Consider the following 22,654-nt stretch of genomic DNA (forward strand, 5'->3'; position numbering starts at 1 on the left):
GACTGTCTCCTTGTATGAGGAAAGAGTGACCAAGAGTTCCCGCTCTACTCTCTCTGAACCGCTCATGATGATACAGACCCCCTCATCATGCCCCCGTTTTTGGCCTCCTCGCCCCGGCACGCAGTGCCCTTCTCTTTAATCACAGCCCCTCCCCTCCCCTCATGGTCCAGCTCGGGCGCTGGCTGCTGCTGCCCTAGGGGTGGCCAGAGCTGCGCGCGCTGTTCAATCGTTGAGGTCTGTCCCCGCCTTACAGCGTCTCCCGCACTGGGCTCGCGCGTGCGACACCCCGCTCAGAGCTTTCAGTCGGGCACATCTCGTGCCTGTCAATCAACCGGCATTGAGCGCAGCCCGCCCTTCGCTCCTCCAGCCCTTTTGTGGCTGCGTACCCCGCCCTAGAGGGGCTGCCGGGATTGGCAGAGGGCGCTGGGCGAGGCAAGGAGAGGCCCCCTGAGGGGGCGATTGCCTGGTGTGACGCTGATGCCTTTCCCTCCCCGCGGAACCTGAGTTGTGCGGGTCTGTTTCCAGTCGGGGCTAGTTTCACGTCATGCTCCCTCCTCCCCCGCGACGGCGGCTGGCGTCCTGGAGACGGACGGAGGCCGGGAAGGAGCGGCCGCGCGCTGGGAAGATGCTGAGTCCGGAACGCCTTTCCCTGCCCGGGCCCGAGTACCTGGGTAAGGGCAGCGGAGCAGGGAGGCTCTGAGCGCTACAGCCTCTGCCCCATCGGTCAGGGGAGCTTGCGGGGCAGAGCGGGGAACCGGCCTCCCGGGCACAGGCCTCACAGGAACCCCACCGTCGGCGCCTCTGGGCAGAGCTCCCGGTGCCCGTGCGATGGGCTCTGCCGGGCATGGCTCAGCCTTTTCTTCAGCGCTCGGTTCCCGGAGGCCTGGTGCGGCGGCGCTGGGTGTCTGGAACGGGCAGGGCAGAGGGGATCTTTGTTCTGGGTTTTTTTGTTTTGTGGCTTCCCAGTTGGAGGGGCCGAGTTAAGGTGACCTCAGCTGTCTGTCACTTTATGTTTGGGAAAGTAACCTAACTTCCAGACTTTCTAGCCTGGAAAGTGAATAAGGAAGAGTTATTTACACCTTCTCATAACACACGAACTAGTGGTCACCAAATGAAATTAACAGGCAGCAGGTTTAAAACAAACAAAAGGAAGTATTTCTTCACAAAACAGACAGTCAACCTGTGCAACTCCTTGCCAGAGGATGTTGTGAAGGCCAAGGCTATAACAGGATTCAAAAAGAACTAGATAAATTCTTGGAGGATAGGTCCATCAGTGGCTATTAGCCGGGATGGGCAGGTGACAATCCAGTTTGGTATAGACTGGGAATGGGTGACGGGATAGATAGCTTGATGATTACCTGTTCTGTTCATTTCCTCTGGGGCACCTGGGATTGGCCACTGTCAGACGACAGGATTCTGAACTAGATGGACCTTTGGTCTGACTCGGTATGGCTGTTCTTACATTATATTTGTGGTTTTGGTATGTGTAAATGATGCTACTCATATGAGTAATCCCCCAAGATTTTGTTTGATAGTCACAACTTTCTTTCTAGCTAACCATGTTTTTTGTTTGTTTTGTTGCTTTTTCATACCAGTATCATTTAAAAAAAAATAGATGTAAGAAATGACCAGTGAAAGGAGACTCTGTGGTGTGTGCAAGCTGAGTGGAGATGTAACTGGCATTTTTCTAAAGGTCCATCTTGTCCTCCAAGGCTAGAGTCCCTGACTTGCTCCCTTGTGCCTGCTGCCTTCATCTTGGGAAGAGAGCTCCACTGGTGTGAGAGTAGGGGGCATTTGAAGCACAGTTGATTTATCTATGGAAATGGACTCTAGATAACTAGATGGGCTCTCTGTCTCCATTTCTTGAGTGTTTTTTGAAACCAGGAGTGCTCAAGGATCAAATATTTCTTTATCCCTGTAGGATACTCACTTTTTAGGTGACAAGATTGAGTAACATAAGGTTTTATTGCTGGGAAAGAAAAACCACGAGTTTCTATTGATCTGTCAAGGAAGAGTCAAGAAACACGATGTTGTGGTTCTGGGCATTTCTTGTTTATTTTTTAAAAGTATGTACGTTTCTTTGCCCTTGGGTGTAGCCCTTGGGTTACTGGCAGGATGCTGCTGCAGGCCACAGTTAAGGAAAGTGTGGTCTAAATTCTTCTCTAAATTCAGTTATTTATTTTGTATGGTAAGTAACAAATTTTTTTACTGCTTTCATATTATGACAAGGTGGAACACAAAATCCATACAGCCTATTGTATTTCTTTATCTACTTGCATACAGATTCCCTTCCTTTGCTCATTGTTGGTTCAAGTGTGTCCACATTGAAGTGGGAGCTGCAGGAGTTGGCAGATATGGCTTGAAAGAAACTTTCATCCACCACTGAAATGAAACTCAATAACATTCTTCTGTGATTCTCCCCTTCTCAAATATAAGAGAGACTACAAATCTCCTGCAGCAACGCTCTAAGGAACAGCTTTTTCTCTTTCCTCAGCTGTGGGTGTTGGTCCTCTCTAGTTTGAACCTGATGTACTCTGTGGTACTGCTTAATGTTTCATTGGACTAAAGAGAAAAGGGTTCTGGCATCAGTGTGTTGAATGGAAATAACTATGGTAAAATAAAGTCAATGTATGACTTCACTTAATGATTAGAGAGAAGCTGGGATGAGAGAGACAAAAGGAGGTTGGAAAATGTTGCCTAATGTTTGAATCCCTTACGACTTTTACATTCAGAACTCCTTGGCTTGCTGTCCCCAGATGGTTAGGGCTGTTCTGAAGTCAGGGTAACTTGTGTATAAGTAGTTAGTGTGCTTGTTTGTCCAGAGAACAGAGGCTTCTTTTATACAAAACGGCAAGAATCCGAGTGATTTTTGTTTTGACCACTGGACCCATAATCATATTCCCTGCTCTGGCAAGTCACAAGGTATTGGCCCTTAACATCACAATCTTGCATTTAAAAACAAACAAAAAGACAGTTCTGACATGAATTTAGTAGTCTGTGCCCTCCTAATCACCAGCATGCCGAACATTTGCATAGTATGGATTGGATTCTATCCCTAGCAGTTCCCAAGGTAGCAACTACTAAAATTGTGTTGGAACTGAACTGAGAGGAAAGTAGGATGGTAATTTTTTAGGACTTAAAATTATATCATGCTGTCTTGTGAGTACCCAAGGCTAGGTAGGAGCACATCAATTGCCACATTGGATTGGAGAATCTTGGTCCATCTAGTACAGTATCATATTTACAACAAGAAAAGGAGTACTTGTGGCACCTTAGAGACTAAAAATTTATTTGAGCATAAGCTTTTGTGAGCTACAGCTCACTTCATCGTATGCATTCAGTGGAAAATATAGTAGGGAGATTTGTATACACAGAGAACATGAAACAATGGCACATGATGGCATATATCACATTGGTTAGATGCGCAGGTGAACGAGCCTCTGATAGTGTGGCTGATGTGATTAGGCCCTGTGATGATGTCACCTGAATAGATATGTGGACAGAGTTGGCAACGGGCTTTGTTGCAAGGATAGGTTCCTGGTTAGTGGTTCTGTTGTGTGGTGTGTGGTTGCTGGTGAGTATTTGCTTCAGGTGGGGGGGCTGTCTGTAAGCAAGGACTGGCCTGTCTCCCAAGATCTGTGAGAGAGTGATGGGTCGTCCTTCAGGATAGGTTGTATATCCTTGATGATGCGTTGGAGAGGTTTTAGTTGGGGGCTGAAGGTAATGGCTAGTGGCGTTCTGTTATTTTCTTTGTTGGGCCTGTCCTGTAGTAGGTGACTTCTGGGTACTCTTCTGGCTCTGTCAATCTGTTTCTTCACTTCCGCAGGTGGGTATTGTAGTTGTAAGAATGCTTGGTAGAGATCTTGTAGGTGTTTGTCTCTGTCTGAGGGGTTGAAGCAAATGTGGTTGTATCACAGAGCTTGGCTGTAGACAATGGATCGTGTGGTGTGGTCTGGTCTGGATGAAAGCTGGAGGCATGTAGGTAGGAATAGTGGTCAGTAGGTTTCCGGTATAGGGTGGTGTTTATGTGACCATCGCTTATTAGCACCGTAGAGTCCAGGAAGTGGATCTCTTGTGTGGACTGGTCCAGGCTGAGGTTGATGGTGGGATGGAAATTGTTGAAATCAACCGTTATGCCATCATGTGCCAGCAATGCCCATCTGCCATGTACATTGGTCAAACTGGACAGTCTCTACGTAAAAGAATAAATGGACACAAATCAGACGTCGAGAATTTATAACATTCAAAAACCAGTCGGAGAACACTTCAGTCTCTCTGGTCACTCGATTACAGACCTAAAAGTGGCTATTCTTCAACAAAAAAAACTTCAAAAACAGACTCCAACGAGAGACTGCTGAATTGGAATTAATTTGCAAACTGGATACAATTAACTTAGGCTTGAATAGAGACTGGGAGTGATGGGTCATTACACAAAGTAAAACTATTTCCCCATGTTATTTCCCCCCACTGTTCCTCCCACATTCTTGTCAACTGCTGGAAATGGCCCACCTTGATTTTCACTACAAAAGGTGTTTGTGGGATAATCTACATCCCTCTTCTCCTGGATGAATCTTTTTAACCCCTAATAGTAAGAGGTGGACTTAACCCCTGAAATATGAAGTTTTATAGCCCTTACAAAACTTTTTTTTAGGATTTTCTTTCATTACTTCATGTTCTTGTTACCCATATAATTATCCAGTCCTTCATTGAATCCTGTAAATTTCTGGGCCTCAACAATTTTCTGTGGCTGTGAGTTTCAAAGTCTAATTATAAGTGTGTGGAAAAAATATTTCCTTTATCAGTTCTGAATGTGCCACCTTTTAGTTTGACTGTCCCTTTGCTTTTTGTATTATGCAAGAGGATGAATCGAAGTTCCTGATGTATGTTCTAAACACCATTCATTCGTTCTATATGCTTTACCTTGTCCTTTCTAATTTGTTTTCTCTCTCAAGTGAACAGTTTTAATCTTTTCAGTCATTTTTCATATGAAATGTTTTCCATGTCCCTAATCATTCTTTTTGTTAGTCTTTCAACTCCCTCTAATATGACAGTGACGTTTTTGAGCTAGGCTGACCAGTAATGAAAATAGTATTCCAGATGAGGCTGCTCCGTTGATTTATATAAAAATATATTTTCCATAGTAAACACCAAACCATTCCTTTTGTACCCTAACCTTTTGTATGTTTTTTTGACCACAACGGTGCGTTGAGCAGCAGTCTTTGTCTACAGCAATGCACGGGTCTTTTCCCTGAGTAATTATAGTTAATTTAGAAACCTGTAAGGTAGCTCTATTTTTTCTCTCTAATGTATGTTACTTGTACTACCCTTTCACTTTGCTTGGTTATGACCTTTTGAAGTTCCTCACGGTCCTCTTTACAGTTGATTAACCTAAATAATTTTGTCTTCTCCAGATTTTGCCAATTTACTCCCTTTTTCTAGATTTTTAATATCTATAATTAATAGACTCATAGAGTTTAAAGACAAAAGGGACCATTAGATCCTTTTAATCTGACTCCTTTACATCACATGCTATTACAGACCCAACTGGGCGAAATGCTTTAGCCAAACACAAATTATTGGGCCCGTTACATATCTTCCAGAAGGCATCCAATCTTGATCAGAAGACATCAAGAGATAGAGACCACTTCCACTGATAGTTGGTTCCAATTGTTAAAAATATGTGCCAACTTCTAAGTTAATTTTTGTCAAGCATCAGGGTCCAGTCACTGGTCCTTGTTGTGTTTTTTCTCCACTAAATTAGTTCTTTAGCACTGGATATTTTCTTCCTTTGAAGGCGTTTATACACTGTAATCAAGTCACCTCTCAGTCTTCCTTCTGATTGACCTTTTTAAGTATCTCACTGTAAGGCATCTTTTGTAGCCCTCAAATCATTTTTGTGGCTCTTCTGCTCCCTCTTCAATTTTTGAGCAGCCTTTTTAAGATGTTGACACTAGAACTGTATACAGTATTCCAGTTACGGTCTCATGGACGCTGTATAAAGGGGTAAAATCACTCCCTACTCGGCACTCTCCTGTTTATACAGCCAAGGATCTTTTTAGCCCTGAATACCACAGCATTGTACAAGGTGCTTATTGAATTTCTTGTCCACTATGACCCCTAAATCCTTTTCATGTCAATATTTTCCAGATACAGTTCCCCATTCTGTAGATATGACCTGCATATCTTATTCCTAGATGTCTGTCTTTGCCTTTGGCTGTATTACAACACATTTTGTTTGAATGCACCCAGTTTGCCAAGCAATCCAGATCACACTGTATGACTCCTCTGTCCTCTTCATTATTTATCACTCTACCAGTCGTTCTTGATGTCATCTGCAAATTTTATCAGCGGTGATTTTAAATCCAGATAATTGATGAAAATGTCAAATAGCACTGGGCCTAGTACCAATCCTTGAAGAATCCCATTAAAAGCACTTCCATTCATGATGATTCTTCATTCTTTTGAGATCTGTCAGGTATCCAGTTCTTAACTCATTTAATATGTGCTCTATTTACATTGTGTAGTTGTAATTATTTAATCAGAAAGGTATGTGTTACTGAGGGTGTCTTCACTACCTGCTGGATCAGCGGGCCTGTTGGATCGGCAGGCAGCGTCTAGACTAGACATGATAAATCGACCACCGAGCGCTCTCCTGTCGACTCCTGTACTCCAGCGCCACGAGAGGCACAGGCAGAGTCAACGGGCGAGCAGCAGCAGTCGATTGATGTAGCTGAAGTTGCGTAACTTAGATCGATTTTCCGTCTTTTCCCCACCCCGTCCCCCCATATAGACCAGGGCTAAGTCAAATGCCCTACAAAAGTCTAAATAATACTTCTGCACAGTTACTTTTATCAACCAAATTTGTAATCTCCTCAAATAATAAGTCCTTCTTTGAGAAGACCTTTTTTGTGTAACATCATTTTGACTTGCATTAATTCTATTTCTAACCTTTGATTCTTTTCAGTTGAATCCAATATCAGCTTTTCCATTATTTTGCATGGGTTTGATATCAGGATAAAAGATTTATAGTTACCCAGATCTTATCTCATAGAATTTTTCAAAATATATTAGCACTTGTATTTAGCTCTGGGAACCTCATTTACAAGGTAGTGTGCCCCCACCCAAAAAAACTCTTTAATTCCTCAGTTTAATAATACATTATTGGCACTGGAGGACCAAATATGGCTGGCACAGGACTTCGGTTGAATATAGCTTTCAGTACTTAGTTATTTCAGTCCTATTGCCTGTGCAAATAAGCACAGATAGATGTGTTTCTCATGTAACCTACATTAGCTCAATTGTGTGCCATAAATTGTTTGGGGTTTTTTTGTTTTGTTTTGGGGTGTCTTCTGATATAGTTCTCTTCCCTTTCAAAGGTTTAATGCTGCTGGAGATCTCCTCTCTTGTAATCCTCCTGTAATCTCTCTTCAGCCAAAGAGAGATGGATGTAGCTCCTACAACCTGTGTCCATCATCCAGAGGGATTTACTAGAGCAGGGGTAGTCAATTATTTTTGTCAAGGTCCAAATTTCTTGGTCAAAGTCCAGATTCCAGAGAAAATAATAAAAAGCAAATAAAAATATTTTGGGGTCTGTTCAAAAGTGTCGTCTGGTCTGGATTTGGCTTGTGGACTGCCTATTGACTACCCTGCACTAGAGTGATGTGTGGTGCTTCCTCTCATTAGGGTACGCACATGTTATCTCTAGAATGTCTTCAGGTGTGGGAAGAAGTGACTGAACACTGAGTCCTACTCACATGGAAGCTCATTGTGCCCTGAAGCCAGATTGCTTTTGTCTCATTTAAAGTTTTCAATCTTAGCCCTTCTGGAGGGGATTTATAATTCTACTCCAAAGAGGTTTTCTAAAATGAACCTTGAATAACAGATTTTTTTTTAAGAGTTAGCAGACTTTAATTTATTTTTTTAATGAGCTAGTGATTGTTGGACAAGTGTAGTCAAGAAAATTAGTTTCAAGTGACTAAATGAACTAGTTTTTACATAGGATGCATGCATTAAAAATTGTGGAGGGTGGAGAAGGTGTAAGAATCATTACCTATCCCTTTAAGGGGCACTTGAAAATGAAATAGTACTTTAAAAACCTCACAATTATTCTGAAATTACCAAATGTGCTTTTAGCAAAAGCTGTTGACTGAGTTTTGTTTGCCTAGTAGAAACCTAGTACAAGTAAATAATGCTTTTTAGAAAGCACCTTTGAGCCTTTTCTCTTTGCATTGACCTAGCTGTGTAAAAGCCTGATTCTTTAGGGCTGGAGAAAGGTTATCTTCTCTATTGTGTGTGTCAGGGTCTTGTTAATTCCATTATCTGGTTGTGAGATTACAGGTAATTGTGATTAAAAACAAACAAGATTTAGGTTTCTCTAATCTCATTCAGAAGTCAGGGTTGCCTGGAGCAACACAATCAGGTGCTCTTTGAAGAGAATCTGAGACCAGCCTGCTCTCTGCTTTTTTTCTCATCTGGGATAGGCGAGCTGCCTTTAAGACACCCCTTCCTCCCCCCCTGCAAACAGAATTCTGACAGGTCAAATGGGTGTCCAGAGCAGCATTATGTGCCATGTCTTTTGATGTGTATTGTTTTTTCAAATTGAAAATAATTCTACCATGTCTATCTCATGTGCTAAGAGCAGTACAGTTTAAATGTATATTCTAAACCTAAAGAGAAGTATAGCTGCTCAGAGTTAAATAGAAAGTAACAGGGAGAAAGAAAATAGGCATTTGGTATAGAAAAAAGTGATTTGAAATAAAGAGTATTCAGTGAGTCCGACAGCCGCAGATGGCAGGAGTTGCAGATGGTAAGGCTCTTGATCCAGTGATGCTGAGGTTGTGTAGAGGAGGTCAGAGCTCAATTAATGGGGATGGGTTTAGACTAGGGAGATGAGGTTTTCGTTTAAGTGTAAATGAGTCTGTGATGAATTTTGTAACAAGTAAGACATTTTAAAAACTGGATCCTGCAGTCAGTGAGAAGCAATTTGAAGTTGGGGATGAGGTCCTTTGGGTATAGTAGTGAGCTGTAGCTCACGAAAGCTTATCTCAAATAAATTTGTTAGTCTCTAAGGTGCCACAAATACTCCTTTTCTTTTTGCGAATACAGACTAACACGGCTGCTACTCTGAAACTTAACATTCTGTGACATTCTGTAGGACTGACACTCTGGGAAACCATAGAGGTGGTAACAATAGTCTGAATAAGCCCCTTCCAACTCTGACTTTTATGTTTCTGTAACAAGTGAGCTGTAGCTCACGAAAGCTTATGCTCAGATAAATTTGTTAGTCTCTAAGGTGCCACAAGTTCTCCTTTTCTTGATGGTTGTTTAATACTCTTTGTTTATAGCTGATAAAGCATGCCCCGAAGTCTGAGGAAGATGATTAGGCATTTAGAATATTGTCTGTGGCAGCTTCAAACTGTAGTGGAAGGCACTCTTCTATTATAAAGGAGATTTAATGGATTGTAGCACTTTGTGATTTATATTTGTGTATATATATTTAATCCATTCTCCCTCTCCCACCCCCAAAGCTCTTTCCCTTCATCCTTAGCCAACTGCAGACATGTGAGAACATGAACCCTGTGCCAGGAGAATCTGCACCTTGTAAAACATGGGCCTGTTTAGTGCTAGACGTACAGACCTCTCATGACAGAGCAGTGGTGAGGAAAGAGAACCAAGAAGTGATGAGGAGTGAGAATCTTTCTGCTTTAGGCATCCAGAGAGCTCCCAGACTCTTGCAGAACTGAAACTTTTTTCAGGGGAAAACTGTAGTTATGCGGTGTGTTTTCTGACAGCCAGGGCTCCACCTCCCTTCTACACAGTTTTTGGAGTATGTGGTTGGGGGATGTAGGTATAATTATTTTCTTTAACTGAAATATTTAGTTAATTATATTTGTGTTACAGATGCAACTAGAGACCTCAAATGAGATTGGGACAATTGTACTATTCATGGTATAAACGCATACTAAAAGATGATTCCTGCCTGGAACAGCTCACATTCTATATAGAAAAGACAAAGAGTGGGAGAAAGGAAATATTGTCCCCATTTTACAGATGTGGAACTGAAATGCAAAGAGAGTAAGTGATTTGCCCAATGTTACATAGGAAGTCTATGATGGAGTTAGGAATTGAATCTGGGTCTCGAGTCCCAGTCTGATGCTTTAACCACAAAGCCATCTTTCATCTCAGAGCTGTGGTTGTATTACTGGAACCACCATCCCAGCTGGAAAAGTATCAATAGAACCTTAAATATAGCTGCTACAATAAGGTCAGGGTGAGTGGATGGAAACAGTTCCTTATTTTCAGAATGAGAAAGAGATTGCATTTCAATGGGCAGTTCTTTCCCTGTACTTGCCCTATCTCCTTACTTATCCTCCTTTTGTAGAGAAATATGGGAGTCTGGAGAGTAATGGAGCTCTTGCATTACAATTTGAATCTGAATAGGTAGGAGATGGGCACATTTGAAATATGTTATTAGAACACAGTTCTCTATAGCATTCTGGTAGGAAACTCCACACAGGAAGAGAAATAACAGCCAAATAGATGTTCCTCAGCTTAGAGCATGTGAACATCAATATGACTATCATGCTCGTGTGTGTTTGACCATAAGAGAAGTCTTTCTGTCTTCTTGATAAAGTAAAACAAGAAATCTTCCCCTGAGAAGGTAAGCCCAATTTGATACTCTTCCCATGTTCTAGGTATGCTGTTACAAGCCTGGTGTCTTGGCTATTTGCTTTCTGCACCACTGCTAGAATTCTGGAGCAGGCCAAGCCAAAAGAACCTGACTCTGGAATTGCTCTGCTTTGTTAGATAACTATTTAGCTTACTTTATTTCTAAGGCTCCCATCATCTTAGTTCTGCCTCTACTTTTAAAATCCTGTCACTGTACAACATAGTAAAAAGAAAAATACCCCCCCCTCTTTTAATTCAGTGAATTTGGGGTACCTCTCTCTAGGGACAGATGCCTGAGAGGGAATTTTCTGTTAAATGGCCACGGTCACCTTAAAATTCACACGTTTGTATGAAAACTATTTACAGTAACTCCTCACTTAATGTTGTAGTTATGTTCCTGAAAAATGCGACTTTAAGCGAAACGATGTTAAGTGAATCCAATTTCCTCCTAAGTATTAATGTAAATGGGGGGGGGTTAGGTTCCAGGGAAATTTTTTTTTTGCCAGACAAAAGGCATTATATACATTTTAAACAAGCAATTTAATACAGGTATAAGTTTTTTAAACAATTTTAAAGAAACAATTTAATACTACAATCATCATGGAGTCGGAGTGGAAGAGGGTGGATTGTCTGGCTGCTCATCTTGCTGTTCTTGCTGAACTTTCTGAACTCGAAAAAACACCTCTAGAGATTATTATTTTGCTTTCCTTTTTTTTTTTTTTTTTTTTTTTCCTTGGTAAATTTCTTTATAGCAAGTCATTAGATGAATAACTCTCCTAATCACTTTGGAGCTGCATTCCCTGTCAGGATCGTCATCGCTCAGGATTTGCAAGCCAGCCTTAACCCGCCTCTTCTCTTCTCCCCCCCCCCCCTTTACTCCACTTGCTGCATCCTCTCTCCTCCCCCCTCTCTCCCCCGCTTCCTGCCCACAGCGTTCAGGGGGCGGGGGGGGGGAACCTGCGTGCCAAGTCCTTGCTCCTCCCCCCTCCCTCCTGCCTCCTGAACGCCGCAAACCAGCTGATTGCCACGGGCAGGAAGAGGGGGGAGCAGGGGGAAGGTGCTGATCCGCAGGGTCTGCCAGCAGGCATGAGGCGCTGGGGAGGGCGTAGGGGGGCTGCCAGCTGTGGATAAAGCAGGCAGCCAAAGGATGTTATAGTGGAGCATTGCACAACTTTAAACGGAGCATGTTCTGTAATGGAGCAGGGATGTAAGATCGAAACAACGTTGAGCGAGAGGACGTTAAGTGGGGAGTTACTGTACGTTCCATTGCTACTTGTAACATTTAAGGTTACTATAAATGAATGAGGTTAAAGGAAAATATTTTTCTCTTTTTCAACCCATTTGTTTATACGTTTGACTGCACTTTGTTCAGAGTCCGTTGTTTCCTCTGCATGATCAGTGACTTTCTCTTTTTGTGCTGGATTTTCACATAGCAATGTGGAAATAATTTTTTTTTTTTTAAATAAGAAAATGTAATTGGCTAGATTTTATGAGGATTGCGACTCTTTTAAAAATAAACAAACCACCCCAAGCTAGTTAATGTAGAAAGCTGGACGGTAATTTTGGCTGTTTGTAGGAATGAGCGGTATTAACGAGGCAGTTCAGCTAGTACTGTACATTAATCAGCAGTACAAATTGGTGTCATGAGTATTATTTGTGATTGTAAAAGTGAGGGACTGGATAACATGGAGTGGCCAAAGTCAATTAAGAATGCAGACAGGCTTTTTGCAAGTTTAAACCACAATTTTTCCAGTGCCTGCCAAGCTTTACCTGCTGGCTGTATCCACTTCTGACCCCTCGCAGTCCTTGCTCTTTTGAGCGAAATTGTCAGTTTTGTCAAATCATGCACTGGCTTTGTCATGTGGACAGATATTTGTCGGGGTCTAGATTGAGATGTTAAAACTTGTGTGATGTACATGTGATCTCAGATTTCTAGGGCTGAACAGTGGGTGCATTAATCCATTGTACCACTAAGCATCCCCTCCAGTTTATTCTTCTGGTAGGTATTTAAGTGGATGGTCTTCAATGTGCTGCTTCCTAAAGGAGTGGACTAATATTGATAGTGCATTGACATAGCAGTGCACTTTGGAGGAGTCTCACCCCTGCCAGGTGCTATGCTACTGTCACATCAGAGGTGACCTGTTGGAGACACTAAACTAAGAGGACTCAGAGGCCGATCTGTGTGCAGGTTTGGAATAGAGTAAATGCTGTACTCTGTAATCGTTATGCTGTCTTTTATTGTAAGAATGTTTGTTCTCAATAGTTCTCAAGACCAATAAAAATTTTGATTCTTAATTTAGACTTTGTCCCAAGTGGCTTTGAAATTCTGAATGTTAAAAATATTTCACTGTTGGATTGTGTAGCTTTTCAGCAGCAGTAGCACATGCCATGCATTGTAATGTTATCTGTGGTATGACCCCTTGTACTGACACATTGTGCCACATGGTAGGGGAGCTTTGTTCCAGTAAATGCTATTAAGATTAATTAAAAAAAAAATTACTCTGTCAAAAAAATCATGCAGGGCTCTGAGTGGTGCATGCTATGAGGACAGTGGTTTAGTTTTTGGTTTAAGGCACGTCTGTCTCGTTTAGGCTGCTCTATAGCGATGTTTAAAGTGATTAAAAGAATATCTTGGAATGATTTACTGATGTTGAAAAGCTACAGAGACAATCTCAGAGAATAAAGAAGGATGATTTAAAAACCAAACACAAAAAGCCCCCACATTTTTAATTTAAATTGGATTTTTTATGTTAATTAAATACAGATTTATTTTAAAAAATAGACCTAATTAAAATTGAAAATCTATGTTCAGGCCTAAACTTACTATAAACAATTAAAATTAAATACAAAAACTATTAAGCAGCACATGTTTGCCCAATATTAAAGAAAGTCAAACCACTGAAATGGTGGAAGTCACTTTATAGAGTTTGTAGAAGTGCTAAACCAGCTTTTGACAGCAGTAGCCTATTCTGCAGGTGGAGAAGGAAAATGTCTTCAACGACTAGTTCGTTAAAAGTGAAGAAACCAATTGTGAGTTGAAAAGGCAGAAAAGTTTGTATTCTAGTCTATGAAAAAAAACAGGCATGAAAGGGTGAGATCTACTAGTTCTAAAATCTTGAAAGACATGGTGACCAGAAACAATCAGCTCAATTCACTAACTATGCTACATTGTAAATAAATAAATCGGTTAATTTTAAATGCAAAATGTTGTGATAAACATTTTTTCTTATGTATCCAGCACTTTTAAGGTAGTTTATTTAATAAAAAAAAATTTAAAATGCTGATTTTGTGCATTTTAATTGAATTTGAATTTCCATCCAAATAGAGCTTAACATAAGTCACAAGTAAAAAATTAATAATTTCTAGCAAATAAGAAATACAACCAGTCACCATTTTCTAATATAACACAAAATATAAAAGTTAAGAACCTGAATACATTAAATTGTTATAATTGCTTAAATATGTATAGACATAGTGTATTGTTGCTAACCAGTAATACCCAATTTAGTATAAAGGCTGTATTTAATTGCAAATCAACATGTTTTGATAGGTTCAATCTTGTCAGTTGGTATCCTTCTTTAGGAAAATAACTAAAAAGTACAAATCAAAACACAATTAAAATTGATTATTTACAAGAAGATTTCTTGCTTTTGGTGATTTTTAAATAATGGTTAAAATTGCATTGATTTTTAAACGAATCCATCCTGAAAACAGTTCTGTTCATACTCTCTAAAATGTGTACATGCATGCTCCTATTGCTGTAGCTCTTCTGTGTGATAGTGCAACAGAGCCTTGTTATGCTTTCAGCAGTTTGTTCTAAAATGTGGCTTGTCTAAGCATTGCTTCTTAGATATATGTTCTCCTATCTCTAGTTTATTTTGGAGAGATTTATTTATCTATTTTAAGGTCCACTTTGCAGTACTTCTAACATTAACTAACTCCTGATAGTTGAAACAGAAAGAAAATAGAGCAAGTTTTCTTTATATACTCAACACTTCAGTTAATAATGTGGCAAATAATGAACAAAGATCAGTTTGGTGACCCAGTGCAGCTCACTCCTGACTCTCAGCATCCCTTGCTGTGCTGTAGTGGTGGACCCTCTGCCAAGAAAGGTCTGTGACTCTTTTTATTTTTTATATTTTTTATTTTGTTTGAGAACAGGGAAATTCAGTGCAGAAAGTGAAGTTCCCTGTTAATGCAGCATGAAGGTTGTGTATTTAAATGCATAAACTTGAAAAAATTTAATTCTTGCAGCATGGTTAACTTGGTCACATTGCCCACATATTCTAAGGTACTTTAACAGTTCTCTGTCTAGATACTTACATGGCCTTCATCACCATAGTACCTGAGTGTCTATAGTAATACAAAATATTGTGTGTGCAATGTGGCCAAGTGAAAGGTGCTGTGGAATTCTTCTGAATTTCCTGACTCTTTTTTTTTTTCATGCATTTAAATTCAGTCATGCTGTTTCATAACCATATGTATTTTTTGCACTGAATATCACTTTTTTTCCCAAGTTGCTCAAGTATCAGATTTCCTTTTTACAATCGTAACCAACCCCACAGATCTCAGCATCAACAGCTAACATGCTAAGACTGAAATACAGCTTGCATTTGTTTTAACAGCTATATTTTTAGGCCATTGTCTGCACAAAAAGGTGTGGTGTGGGTGAGAAGAGTTAGCTCAGTTTGGTGCAGCCTTTCTGGAAAAGGCTATATATTTATAACCAGGTTAAAAACACATCATGGAGTGGAGACCAGGACTAACCCATATCTTTTTAACTGTAATAATCCCAGTTTAACGCTATATTTGTGGCTGTCCAAACTATCGTAACTTGTTGGCCATCCCTAAATTCAACAGTCGTTGCTAAATTCTTAGTTGGTTAGAAGCCAAAGTGTATTAGTGCCAGTCTTAGAGCCAGTGCTCATGATCTCCAAAGGGGCACGCACACCAGGGCATGTAGAGGCTAGGCATGTGAACCTGACACTAATGACATCATATGCAATATATGAAGTATATTCAGTATAAAAAGCCATCCTCCTTGGGAGGAGGAAGAAAAGGTTGAATTTGGAGGAGCAGTATTATGTATAGTGCTAATGCTTGTACAGAAATTATATATTAATGTGGAAGTGTCATACAGCTATTAAGTCTCTATTAAGATTCTTTGTGCAAAGTTGTCAAGAATGTGGCTAATAAGTACATCCTCAGCTTAACATCTGGACTTCAGCTATTTCATATTTGGATACAGAAGACTCCAGTGTAAAATTGCCTTGACCCATCAAATTTTTGTCTTGCCATCAAAGCTGTTCAATAGCTTGTCAGTGTGACCAGGTGCTCAGAATACAGGGACGTTGTGTAAACTTATTTTGGGCAGTTAAATGATGTGTTTCAGGAAGGAATTGAACGATTAACTATCAGCTTGGGTAGGCTTTGTCTACATGGGGAATCCAAGTTCCATAGCTTTGGTTTGGTGATGGTTGTCCTGCATAATCTCCTTTTTCTCTGGTGCTGTTTTGCTGTCCCTTATTAACCTGGTATATTTTTAGCTTCCTGCTAGTCCTTAATTCACTCGCTCTTTTTAAGTGTGATATTAAGTTCAGTTTCTGGACCAGACGGAGGTGGGCAGATTCTCAATAAAGTGGATTTGTAACTCTCCCCAGACTCTGTCAGGAATAAAGAGACAGATTCTAGATCACAAAATATGATGGAGTGTTGAGGCATATGAATGTGTGTTGGTGGGTACTGTGTCTCTTTCAAAGAAGAAAGATGCAGGCTCTTTCTTAGTGCTTGTTACAACTAGAGAGCTTGTTCGTTGGTTGGGTTTGATTCCCTGATCCTGGTCTCTCCGTAGGTGCTGAAACTAGGGGTGCTGCCTCACCCTCTGGGTTGAAGTGGTTTCCATCGTATATAGGATTTACAATTTGGTACAATGGCTCTTAGCACCCGCATTATACAAATTGTTCCAGTGTCACTATCTCACTCCCTGGGTTGTCAGAGCAGAATGAATTAAGCATTTGGGAGGCAGAGGTGTAGAGAATGCATCATGTTGCTCTGCAGTGTGCTGTCTGGAAACCCCGTCTTGCTATCTTTTCGCTAGAAGGAAGGCGGCTGCAATGGGACCCTGAGAGTGATGAAGGGAAAAATGGGAAGTGTCATTGGGACAATCCCAGGGATATTGGGGATACTAAAATGCTTTCCCCAAACAGCTTGTGTGATGCCCTCAAACAATGAAAGACTTAGTATTGGGGTGAGGGGAGAAAACCATCCAGTAAGCCCCCTGCTTGAAAGCTGCAGGGTGCTAGAGTTCCAGTAGGGAGGAAATGGATCTCTGAGGGTAGTGGAAGCAAAGTAGCATCATCTTCTAGTGGACTGGGCACTGGGCCTATGTGAATTGTAATATGGACTAATTTATTAATACAATTGTATGATTGGGTAGCTTGTGATGGTAGAGGGGCAGGCTCAGCAGCCAATTTCTTTCATTTTCAGTTTGTCTTATGTTCCTAAAAGTTCATGCTTCAGATCTCAGCTGGCTACCAAACTAGATGATCTTGTGGTCCCTTCCCACATTAAACACTGACTCTGCCATTGACTCACTGTCTGACTTTACATTACTAAGCCTATCTGTGCTCCAGTTTCTTCATCTACAGAGCAGATCTATTCCTTGCTATAGAATTGTGCTCCAGAATCTTTTAATTTTATTCATTATGTATATATGTGTGACATGTTGGACCCTCCCCCCGCCCCGTGATGCCACCTGATGTACTGGGGTTTCCCTGAGCCCCTCCTGCTCCACCGCCTGGATTCCCTCTCCCTGTTTTTCTGAATTAGGCTCTCCGGCCTCTTGCAGTACATGCACACAGGTAGGGCCACACCCAGATGCAGACTGAAGTCAGCTCTGTGTGAGAGGATTCACTCAGCACTCATGTGTTCACCTCTTTTGGTGAATAAACCCAAAATAATACTGTCTTGCGCTGCACAGTGCAAGTTCATTAAAATTTGCCCTCTCCCTCAATGTGAAGACAAATAGGCACAACTTCCCCCCCCGTTAGAAATTGCACAAACTGGGTTTAATAATAAACAAAATGAATGTATTAACTATAAAAGGCAGATTTTAAATGATTATAAGGGATAGCAAACAGAACAAAGCAGATTACTGAGCAAATAAAACAAAACACTCACTAAGCTTAAGATCTTTAAGAGACTGGTTTCAAGAAGTAATTTCTCATCCTAAATGTTGTTTAGGCAAGTTGCAGAGTTTCTGTAGCTTAGAGTTCCAATTATTTCTTCTTAGAGACTGGATCCCTGTCTCGGTCTGGACTCACCTCTGCCTTTCCCCTCAGGTTAATTCATTTGTCCCTTCAGGTACTTTCAGTAGTCCTTCTTGGATAGGCAGTGGAGGAGAGTCCAGATTAACCCCCTCCCCAGCCTTGAAAAGGATTTAGCTAAGGTGGGAAACCTTTGTTTGATCCCCAACCCTCTACAGAGGAAAAGTACCAGCAGTGTCCAAGGTGGTATTTTGTATCAGGTGATCTTATCACCTGACCTGGAGTGTCACAGCTACACCTCTTAGTATCTTCAGTCTTATCATTTTTTCCTAATGGCATATCAAGGCTGTGATGGCCAGTTATCTGGTGGGTGTCTCCCAAATACTCGTGCAGTTGTAATTGTTACATAGTCGATATTCGCAACTTTAAATACAGAAATGATACATTCATACAAATTGAATAATCACATTCAGTAAGTCATAACCTTTACAATGATACCTTACAAGACCCATCTTATATAAAATATATCTTGGGCCATATTCATATCATAATCATATTTCTGTGAAGACTATAGGATGTAACATCACAATATGTTTCTAGCCCTTGTGGTTGCAGAGAGAATCTTGAATATGAGAGCAGTGTAAATTGATGCAGTATTACCTGTCTGATTTTTTCAAAGAGTCTGAAACAACAGTCCTAAGAGATGTGAACTGTCCCATTCATCTCAAACAGGGCCTTATGGGACTCCATCATCCTGTGCTTGTAGAAACTGGTGAACCTTCAAGATGGAAAATTCAGCATTTCTACCATGGAAATCACCATTTTGCTACTTCCAGGAACATGGCATTTTGTTTTATCTCCCTGTCCTGCTAGGACCTGCTTGCAATTGCATCTTGCTCTCCAGTTTTCCCCCCACAAGAAGGAGATTACAGTGCAAGCACCCCACATTGTTCTGTGGAGCCAGGCAGCAGCAGGTCAGGGAGCCAGAGCTAGAGTCCAGTTTGTAGCCAGAAAGCTGTGGGAACTGGTAGCATAGGCTGGTGAGCTGGGTAACCTGGAAGAAAACACAGCAGTTGGGGAGTGAGGGAGATGAATCTCAAAAACAGACCACAAGCACCCTCCATCCCCTTCCCCGGCACACATGGGGAGAAGAAGGTGCTGTGCTAGGGCACTTAGACAATATTCTTGGAGTCAAATCACCTGAAGAGCATAGCAAAAAAATCTCCTCTCCAGAAACAACCATTGATTAATTTTATGTCCGAGACTGTTTTCAACACTGAGCCATTTGTAGCTCTGTGTGTTTGTGAGGAGATGGGGAATGGGAGGCAATTTAGTGTATCGTCATGAAACAACTTTCACCTGGAATTTAGAAGTTGTTGCCATACACTCTAGGGCTTCTTGCTATGGAACTTGGTCTCATTGCACCATGGAGCATAAGGGGCCCTGATAATACCTACAAATCTCATGAGGGTTTAGGTGTGGGCCGTGGGAATTAACTAATATTTGTGTGGTGCTCTGACAAGGGAAAATGTGATAGTGTCTGAGAAGATGGTCGCTGAGCATAACATGAGCCACATACTGAAGAGGGAGGAATGGATTGGATAGAATGAAAAACAGTCTTTCCCAGTTGCTGTTATCTTAAGAGTGTGACTGAGCTGCATGAACTCATTCCTCCCTCAGGGGACACAGGTGCGCAGAGCTATTTTTCTTTAATCACTCACATAAATTAAAATGTGTTCCTTTGCATTAAAATAATTAAATAAAGTTACGCCCTGTATCTTTTATTGCCAGATAAGATCTTTGAACCTTTGGCTCACCATCTTGCTATCAGCTGCAAGGTATTTTTCAGGGTATGCTTAACCCATTCTGCCATTGTAATGATTCTGAAAAGTATTATAGGCAGAGAAATCCCCTGACAGCAGTTAGTGCTAGTGTGAACTTTTAATCATTGTGCCCATTTGGGATGTTTTCCAGGCCTCTTTTGAGCTCCACCTACCCCACACCAGGATGAAATGTACTGAGTACAGATGGGGCATAAATTTGGGTTTAAGTGGACTGCAGAACTCTAATGTGGTTCTAAAGCAATTGATTGCTGGTGAAGGAGTGATGCCGTTGAGTCTGGAATAGTCTGCAGTGTTCTGTCTGGAAACCCCGTCTTGCTATCTTTTCTCTAGAAGGAAGGCGGCTGCAATGGGGCCCTGAAAGTGATGAAGGGAAAAATGGGAAGTGTCATTGGGACAATCCCAGGGATATTGGGGATACTAAAATGCTTTCCCCAAACTGCTTGTGTGATGCCCTCAAACAATGAAGGACTTAGTATTGGGGTGAGGGGAGAAAACCAGCCAATAAGCCTCCTGCTTGGAAGCTGCAGGGTGCTAGAGTTCCAGTAGGGAGGAAATGGGTCTCTGAGGGCAGCAAAGTAGCATCATGGTAAAGAGCAAGCACAGCATCTGCCCTCCCTACCCTGAGGATATTTTCCTGCTCTTTTCGGGACAGGCTGCTACTTGCAGTGGTTCTATAATAAAAAGAAAAGGAGTACTTGTGGCACCTTAGCGACTAACAAATTTATTAGAGCATAAGCTTTCATGAGCTACAGCTCATTTCATCGGATGCATTTATGCATTTATGCATCCGATGAAGTGAACTGTAGCTCACGAAAGCTTATGCTCTAATAAATTTGTTAGTCGCTAAGGTGCCACAAGTACTCCTTTTTCTTTTTGCGAATACAGACTAACACGGCTGCTACTCTGAAACCTGGTTTTATAATGTATTTGTTTGAGACCGGGGTATATGCACTGGGAACAGGATTCGTGTGCACTTTAGGTTGGGAATGGTTCTCGTTTGTTTGTTTGTTTTGGTTTGTCTCCTGATTGTTGAACTCCTGGATTTGGCAACCCTTCCTCTTGCTAGGTAGAGCATCAGTCCAGACTTTTTGCTGCTTTGGTTCATTTCAATCCAACATCAGAGGCTACACTATTTCCTTTTGGTATCTGCACTGCCTCTGCTCTCCCTGCCCTTTTGTGGAAGCAGTGAGATGGTTAATGTATTGTACCGAATTGTCCCTGCCCCCAATGCTTATCACAAACAAGTAGCATTCTTTTGTTAGATAATGACAGATCCAGCACTCCTGTCAAGCTGTGTAGATATCACCCAGCACTGCACCCAATTCCCTACCTGCCATCCTGAAAACATCCCTTTTGGTGCTTTCAGGAGGACAGAAGTGCTTTGATTTGAGTCTTCCAGAAAATGTTTTCTACAGACCAGCATTTAAAACAATACACAGTCCCTGAAAGGTGAGGTGGGAGGACCTTGGTAAGGTCTGCAGCAACTCTACTGGACTCCTACCAGTATGGTATTCATAATCTGTGTAGGGAAGGTTGTTGCAATACAGGGCAGAGAAGAGGAATTCAGGGCTTCTAGAGGGTCCCTACCAGGCATTTAATGGTGCATGGTTTCAAAACTGGCAGTGCTGCAACCCTCATCTGCCCCCTTCATCTCCAAAACCTAGAACGATTAAAGAAGGACCACCAGTGCATAAACGAGTAACTCTGTGTAGCCAGAGGGGAAAAGTAGCATTTAAGTCAGATATTTCACCACTCGTACTTATTCTCCTGAAGGAATTCTGCGCTACTGTGTGTGTGTGCAGAATTCATGCCCCCCGCTTATTTCTTTGCTTCCCCAGAGAAAAATGACTTTCTGACCAGGAAGCAAAGGGAAGCTGCAGGAGCAGTCATGCACCACTCCCTAGCTGCACGGTACATTATTTCAGGCATCTGGAGCAACCGGCAGAGAGGTAGATCACTGCAGGGCTGCGGACATCCAGCCAGTGGCTCCTACCCTGAACCAGGATCAGCTGCTAGTCCCAGCTGGACTGGAGGCAGGTGAGGACGGGACTTCCGCTTTCTCTGCAAGGAGTGGTTGGGCCTGTGTTAGACCCACCTCCAGAAGCCTCCCTCAGCTGCAGGAAGCTCAGCATCTTCCCCTGTTTCCTGCCCCAACGGCTCTTCAGTTGCTCCCCCATCCACTCAACCCCCACGCATCCAGACCTCCCATACCCAGACACCCCTGCCAAGCCTCACCCTGTACACCCAGAACCCCCCTAGCCCTCAATATCCGAACCCCACTCCATTGAACCTCAACCCCTTAATCTGGAGCCCCCCTGCACCCAGACCATCTCCCCACTGAGTTCTCTGCACTCAGAGCCCCACCCCAAGCCTCCACATCCAGACCCCCATGCCACTGACCCCCAACTAGCTGCACCCAGACCCACACCCCACCAAGCCCCACTTCCCCAGCACTGAGACTCCCCCTGCTGAGTCTCCCACACCCAGACCCCTCTGCTGAACCCCAATCACTTTCACTTGGAAGCACCTGCAGAGTCCCATTGTCCCTGCACCTGGACCCCCTGCCCCTCAGTGAGCCTCTGTGCATCCAGATCCTCCCACACCTAGACCCCCCACTGAGCTGCCTGCACCCAGATTGTCCCACACCGAATCCTTTCCCCCCACACTGAGCCCCTCCACTCTTGGATTCTGCTTGGTTAAGCCTGCCTGCCCCACACTTGGTGCACTTGGCACAGAGGGGCAGGGCCCCAGGGTGTTTCTGGGGCAGGCCCAGGCCTTGTGCTGTGTCAGGGTTAAGTGTAGCCTCACCACTGAGTCTGTATCCCAGCAGTAGGGAGACTGCAGGGTGATCTCTGTCCTTCGTGGAGCCAGTGGCCT

At 42.3% G+C, this 22,654-nt stretch overlaps 1 protein-coding gene across 1 annotated transcript in view; it reads left to right on the top strand.

The window, feature by feature from the left end:
* Positions 1 to 353: 353 nt before the first annotated feature.
* Positions 354 to 22,654, top strand: part of C6H11orf49 (chromosome 6 C11orf49 homolog) — a 150,789-nt gene continuing 128,488 nt past the window's right edge. Inside the window, exon 1 of the mRNA XM_038407291.2 lies at positions 354 to 671. Coding sequence (XP_038263219.1) covers positions 545 to 671 — 127 coding nt within the window. The 5' untranslated portion in view covers positions 354 to 544. The remainder of the gene's footprint in view (positions 672 to 22,654) is intronic.

Source organism: Dermochelys coriacea, chromosome 6 (assembly GCF_009764565.3).
Source record: "Dermochelys coriacea isolate rDerCor1 chromosome 6, rDerCor1.pri.v4, whole genome shotgun sequence".
Lineage (NCBI taxonomy): Eukaryota > Metazoa > Chordata > Testudines > Dermochelyidae > Dermochelys > Dermochelys coriacea.